We start from the raw sequence: 5,974 nt of genomic DNA, 5'->3' as shown, positions 1-5,974 counted from the left end.
TATGTTTTGCAAAAAAAATTCTATAGAAAAGTTGTTTTAAAAGAATCATATTAATATATTTTATATTTGTAATAATTAATAATTAATTAATCATGTACTAATTTATTACGTATCAGTTAACTTATGCCCCCGTTCCGAACATGGCCTTAGACATGTAGATTAAATAGGCTGGGTTTGCTAACAGGCTAAGGCCCAACACTGTACTGCTAACTCCATCTAAGCAGCAGGTTTTCACACAATTAATAATAATAAATAAAAAGAATCGGAAGTCACCGCTGCTGCTTTTTTTTTTTTTTTTTGCCTCCGCCATCGCTCACGGCGGCGGCTCCATGCTTCCAACCGCCGGCTACTAATGTGTATTTCTCATTTTTCACAGCTATATGCAAGGGGTCAAGAGCATCAAGGGCATGATAGGGGAACTGAAATGGAAAAATCGGAAGCAACTCGTGCAAAACTCAGACTATGCAAGCTAAATAAAATGTTTTATTTTAAATAAAAGTGCAATACTAAAAATTTGCCGTTGGAGATTGTCTGTTAACATTTCTCGCAGGAATCATTCATGTTCTAAGTATCATAGAATTGCTTAATATTGGACTCAATGAATGAATCAGTCACCGGGATATACGGTTTACTCAACAGTTCTGCTTGCTCAGGTCGACGCAGAATAAATTTCACCGCCAGCTACAAACAAGTCATGGGCATTCAAGTCCACTTTTCCATTGTTTTAGACATTAAATCTTATTCCAAAACACAATTAAAGGACCGTCAAAATTGCATCCTTCTTATAGCTAGAGACTATGGGAGGATTCTCAACTCACTAGTGCTTGGAGTTGACGAAAGCCATGTGGGCTATCAGATCCAGAACTCGGTTGCTGAAAGCGAATAATGGAAAAGAATCATTAGTATGATGGGACAGTTGGGAAACAAAACAGACCACCATTTGATGCAATGAGATGAACGCTCACCTGTAGCCCCACTCATTGTCGTACCATGACACAAGCTTCATGAAGGAAGTGCTCAGTCCAATACCAGCCTTGGCATCAAAGATGCTTGATCTGAGATGCAGAAAGAGATAGTCATGTCAACTACTCCCTTTCAGCACAACACAATTTACATCGATTCATCTTTAGGTAGTTACCTTGCATCACCAACGAAGTCATTGGAAACCACATCCTCATCTGTATAACCTAGAATACCTTTCAGTGCACCCTCCGATGCTGCCCTGAAACGCACAGCTTATGTGTAAGGCTGATGAAAGATTGACGATGTCACATACGGGGCACACTACAGAATATTTTGACAGTACAAGTGCATGAACACAGTTTCTCACACAGCCAAAGAGACATAGCAACTAGCAAGGGACTTGTAATTGAAATATTAAACAGTTTTTTTTCTGTCACTACTTTAGCAATTCATTTGTGAGCACAACTACTATTCTGCTCAACCTTCAAATTAGCGAAAGCTACTGTGTCCAGAATTGAGCATTTTTAGCCTTCAAACAATTGACCAAACAGAAACAGCAGGTAATGTGCATGGACAGATGATGTAGTCCTACATACTTGATAGCTGCTTTCACATCGTCATAGGATGCACTTTTCTCGATCCGGCAGGTTAAGTCAACAACAGACACATTAGGTGTTGGAACTCGGAAGGCCATACCAGTGAGCTTTCCATTTAGCTCAGGGAGAACTTTGCCAACAGCCTAATAAGGAAGCAAAACCAGTCAGCCAAAACAGAGATCTAGAAAAACAAGGTAGATTTTTGGTCCATGGTACCTTTGCTGCACCAGTGGAGCTAGGAATTATGTTTTGAGCAGCGCCACGTCCTCCTCTCCAATCTTTCATCGAAGGACCATCGACAGTCTTCTGTGTGGCTGAATACAGGAAACTAAGTCTGTTATGACTTATGAGACAACAAGCTATAATGCCTATTTGAAGTTGACAATGACTATGCGGATGAGGAGGCTGAAGAAGAGACAGTCTCCATCTTTGACAATGACAAAATTCACAAGAGAAATAAACCTGTTGTGGCATGAACAGTTGTCATGAGACCCTCAACTATGCCAAATTCCTCGTGGACAACCTGCGTACCATGGTAGTATATCAATGAACATCATCGGAAAGATTAAAGTATGAAAAATCACAAGAGCAAGTCGTTTTTATGAACAAAATGGGAAAAAGTAACAGGGTTAGAAAATAGAGAAGTTACTTTGGCAAGGGGAGCAAGACAGTTGGTAGTACAACTTGCATTAGAAACAACATTCATCTTGGGATCATAGCTCTTCTCATTTACTCCAACAACAAACATGGGAGCATCTGCTGATGGGGCAGATATTACAACTTTCTTAGCACCACCCTACAAATAAGGCATAAAAACATCACTATTTAGTCCAGTAGAAAAGCTCATCATTTCCCAGTTAGATGGAACTGTACAGAAATGGTGTGCGAACCTTCAAATGTGCTGATGCCTTTTCAGTTGTTGTAAAAACACCTGACGATTCAACAACATACTCAGCTCCAAAGTTGCCCCAAGGAATATCTGCAGGATCTCTGAAAAAAGGAGCAAAATTCTAAGTACAACTGCAAGAACTAAGAGAAATTAATGCAGTCAGAAACAATTGTATTGAAAGCAGGGACATGGTGAGGAAACGATCATGAATTACTCCAAATGTACAACATACTGGTAAGAAAATTTCACATGGGCATGAGTGCACAACAATATTGAGTTACTTTAGCGCTTAGGACTATGGATCTTAATTATAAATCAGTATAGTATGCCTGGTCAATCAGTAAATACTCCAGATATAGTTAATGTCATAAAAGGACATCGTTGTTCTTTACTTCACAAAGCTGCACATTGTAGTATAAGTGGTACCACAAAAGACCAGATTATATGTCAAGCCAAAATAAATATTTTTCCAGTGATCCAAAGCATTTTAGGTCGAATCCATCTGATGGGCTGGGAACACAGTGAAACAACAGGGTGATATGGTACATACATAATCATCAAACACAGTGCTTAGATGACAAACAGTTGCGGCATTATGTCCAATCATGTAATCCAAATGTGGATTTGATATTACCTTTTGCTTGTGATTGCGACTTTCTTTCCATTGATCTCCAGGGTTGAATCGTCCACAACCTTAATGGAACCTTTAAATGGACCATGAGTGGAGTCATACTTGAACATGTAGGCCTGGGAAAATGAGAAGATTAGCTACAAACCCGAAAGGAAAAGAAAAGCACAACCAAATGCTGCATTTGTATGCAAGGGTAGGGTTGCTACTCCATAGTGAAGGCAATTGTATTATAATAGAAGTAAAACTTGGCCAAATTCATGTGCAATGGACTATTATGGTCATTGCACCTAACACATAATACAGGGATGCAATTTCATGGTTATATGAATGAAACAATAAACTGTACCAATATACAGCTAGTAAATTTAATTGCAGTGTACCAACGACATATCATATTTAACTAACTTAAGGTGAATGCACATTACATAAAATTTTCAATGATTTAAAATAAAATAAATACTGAATCAATCCTAATTTAGCTTAACCTAAGGAAAGGCCACAATATTTTTTGAAAGGTTTATAAAACTTATGGAGCCAAAAACAACATGGTATCATACAAGCTGATGAAGTGCAGAAAAATGCAAGCACAACTCCATCCCCAAAAAATTGGAAAAATAGTGTCTGTTGATGTAAAATGAAGCAGCCAAGGTATGAAATACTTACCATATACTTCGCATCAATGAAAGGATCGTTAACAGCCACAACTTCAATATCATCTCTACTGGTTGCAATTCGCAGGACCAACCGCCCAATTCGTCCAAACCCTATGATAACAAAAGCATAACACTAGCATTAAGAACAAATTGCGTTACCTACTTTTGATGTACAGCACAATAAACTGTAGAAGTACTTTTGCCAAGAAGCAATAGTGATTCAGTTGCTGTAACATATAAACAACTGAGCATTGAAAATAGCTTTTACAAAACCTATAGACATGGAACTTGAACTAGTACATTCAGTTGCAATCAACATCATATATTTGCAATAAGAAAAAATGTGTTCAAGACAAAATGAACATTGGCCAGTGTGGATTAAGGTATTCCATTAAAATTCTAGCAATTCTTTTTAATGGACTGGGTTCCTAGAATTTACAGGAGCAACTCACCATTGATGCCGACCTTTGTCTTCTCACCACTCGAATATTCTACAGAAACAAACAAAAAGAATAATCAAATGCTGCTGCCTGCACAATTCTATTATTACATATTTCTTTGGGAAGCCAACCACTTACGTGGGACAGCAGGGGGTGCCTGTGTAGCTATTGCTCTCAGAGGCTCGATGTTCCTAGCACTTGAGTTCAAAAGAATATTTAGATGAACCAAATCATAATCAGAGGCTAAAGTGCACCTACAATGAAAAAGAAAGAAATAGACATTAAAAGGAGGCACTTACAAGGAAGAGGAAGACGCGATTGAGGTGAACTGAGCTGAGCCAGCACTTATCATGCGCAACACCTGTTCCATAACAGGCAAATAGCATCAGCAGGAGACATCCTTCTAGCATTATTAACAATCCAGCTTAAAAGTTATAAATGCAATCCAAGTTTGAAAGTAAGTATGCAGGCAAATAGCATCAATAGGGACACATCCTTGTAGCATTATTAACAACCCAGCTTAAAAGTTATCAATGCAATCCAAGTTTGAAAGTAAGTGTGACCAACACATATAGACCCATTAACACATTAATTAAAGAGCGTAAACATGATTTATTTGAACAAAATTGACTTTGTTAATGGCACCCCACTCCACCATGAAGAAAGCTCCATTCCGGCACAAATATGGACGCGTTTTGCACTCTCACCACGAAGCAACAAGGGAGAAACGCACGGGAAAAAAAATCTGCGGTAGGAAGGAACAACAGCATTTGCCCCCACCGAAGGTTCCCAGATTCACGGAGAGACCAAACGAGGACGAAACCTAAGCGAGGCAACAACTAGTACCACCCAACCAACCGCCACCGACATCGCCCCGACGCGTCCACGCGGAACCGACCCGAGAAATTGCGGAGAGGGAGAGCGGGGGGAGGGGAGGGGGGGCAGGGAAACAGAACAACGCGATACCTTGGCGGGATCGGGACGCGCGGTGGCGGCGCGGGATCCGGCGGCGCCGGCAGCCGTGCCGGCGCGGAAGGGGGCGGAGAGCTGGTGCGCCATGGGGGGAGGGGGTGGGTCTAGGGTTTGACCGCGGCGGGGAGGGGGGAGTGGGAGGGGAGAGGCCACCAGAGTTCGGCGGCGGAGGCAGGCGGGGGGGAAGGTGGCGGCGAGGCGTGTTGTCTCACTCCTCTCGTCTCCTTTTTATAAAGCCAAACAAAATATTTTAAAAATAAAACAGACAAAGATGCATACTATTTCTCCGTCCCAAAAATACAACGACTTCTACTCCCTACCTCCTCCGCTTTTTATTTAAATTTTGATTCTAAGTTTAACTATTTATTTAATTTAAATTTTTTATATAATACAAGATGTTTGACTTTTTTATTACAATGTTCTCATTCGTCTTATTTAAAAATTTAATATAAATACAAAAAATAACAAGTTATGTTTAAAGTTCTTTTGATAATAAACTAAGTCACAAGTAAAACAAATAATATTTTCATAATTTTTTGAATAAGACAAATGATCAAACATTGCAAGCAAAAAAGCCAAACATCTTATATTGTGAAACGGATGAAGTATTATTTATTTTGTTATGAGTTGATTTATTACTAAAGAAACTATAAAAAATAGCTTCTAATTTTGAATAAGACTAACGGTCCACTGCATCAAATAAAAAAAATAGAGATTGTATTTATAATTTGTCCAAAAATATAAACGTCAACTACTTTAGTTTTATACCAATCATAATCTTCTATAATTCAATTTATATATCTGCATTTTTTCCAGTCATAGTTTCAGTT

The 5,974-nt window shown here is 39.1% G+C and overlaps 1 protein-coding gene across 1 annotated transcript; it reads right to left on the bottom strand.

Annotated features, from left to right (window-relative positions):
• Nucleotides 1–627: 627 nt before the first annotated feature.
• On the bottom strand, nucleotides 628–5,268 carry LOC102705220 (glyceraldehyde-3-phosphate dehydrogenase GAPCP1, chloroplastic-like). The gene is made up of 14 exons (XM_006646883.3): nucleotides 5,139–5,268; nucleotides 4,472–4,533; nucleotides 4,311–4,369; nucleotides 4,185–4,223; nucleotides 3,743–3,843; nucleotides 3,083–3,195; nucleotides 2,450–2,549; nucleotides 2,209–2,355; nucleotides 2,022–2,082; nucleotides 1,776–1,873; nucleotides 1,560–1,702; nucleotides 1,139–1,222; nucleotides 966–1,055; nucleotides 628–872 (listed from the first exon to the last, which is right to left on the bottom strand). Exons 1-14 carry the CDS (start codon nucleotides 5,229–5,231, stop codon nucleotides 818–820), a joined length of 1,245 nt encoding a protein of 414 aa, XP_006646946.3. The 5' UTR covers nucleotides 5,232–5,268; the 3' UTR covers nucleotides 628–817.
• Nucleotides 5,269–5,974: the final 706 nt, after the last annotated feature.

This window comes from Oryza brachyantha, chromosome 2 (genome assembly GCF_000231095.2).
Source record: "Oryza brachyantha chromosome 2, ObraRS2, whole genome shotgun sequence".
In the NCBI taxonomy this organism is placed as follows: Eukaryota; Viridiplantae; Streptophyta; class Magnoliopsida; order Poales; family Poaceae; genus Oryza; species Oryza brachyantha.
This window is presented reverse-complemented; position numbering and strand designations above follow the sequence as displayed.

Bases quoted from the DNA above. Each gene is read 5' to 3' on its own strand.
- LOC102705220 (XM_006646883.3), bottom strand. From the start codon at position 5,231: ATGGCGCACCAGCTCTCCGCCCCCTTCCGCGCCGGCACGGCTGCCGGC. The intron at 2,356-2,449 runs GTTCGCACACCA...CCTTATTTGTAG, and splicing joins AGGCATCAGCACATTTGAAG to GGTGGTGCTAAGAAAGTTGT. The intron at 2,083-2,208 runs GTAACTTCTCTA...CATGGTACGCAG, and splicing joins GTCTTGCTCCCCTTGCCAAA to GTTGTCCACGAGGAATTTGG.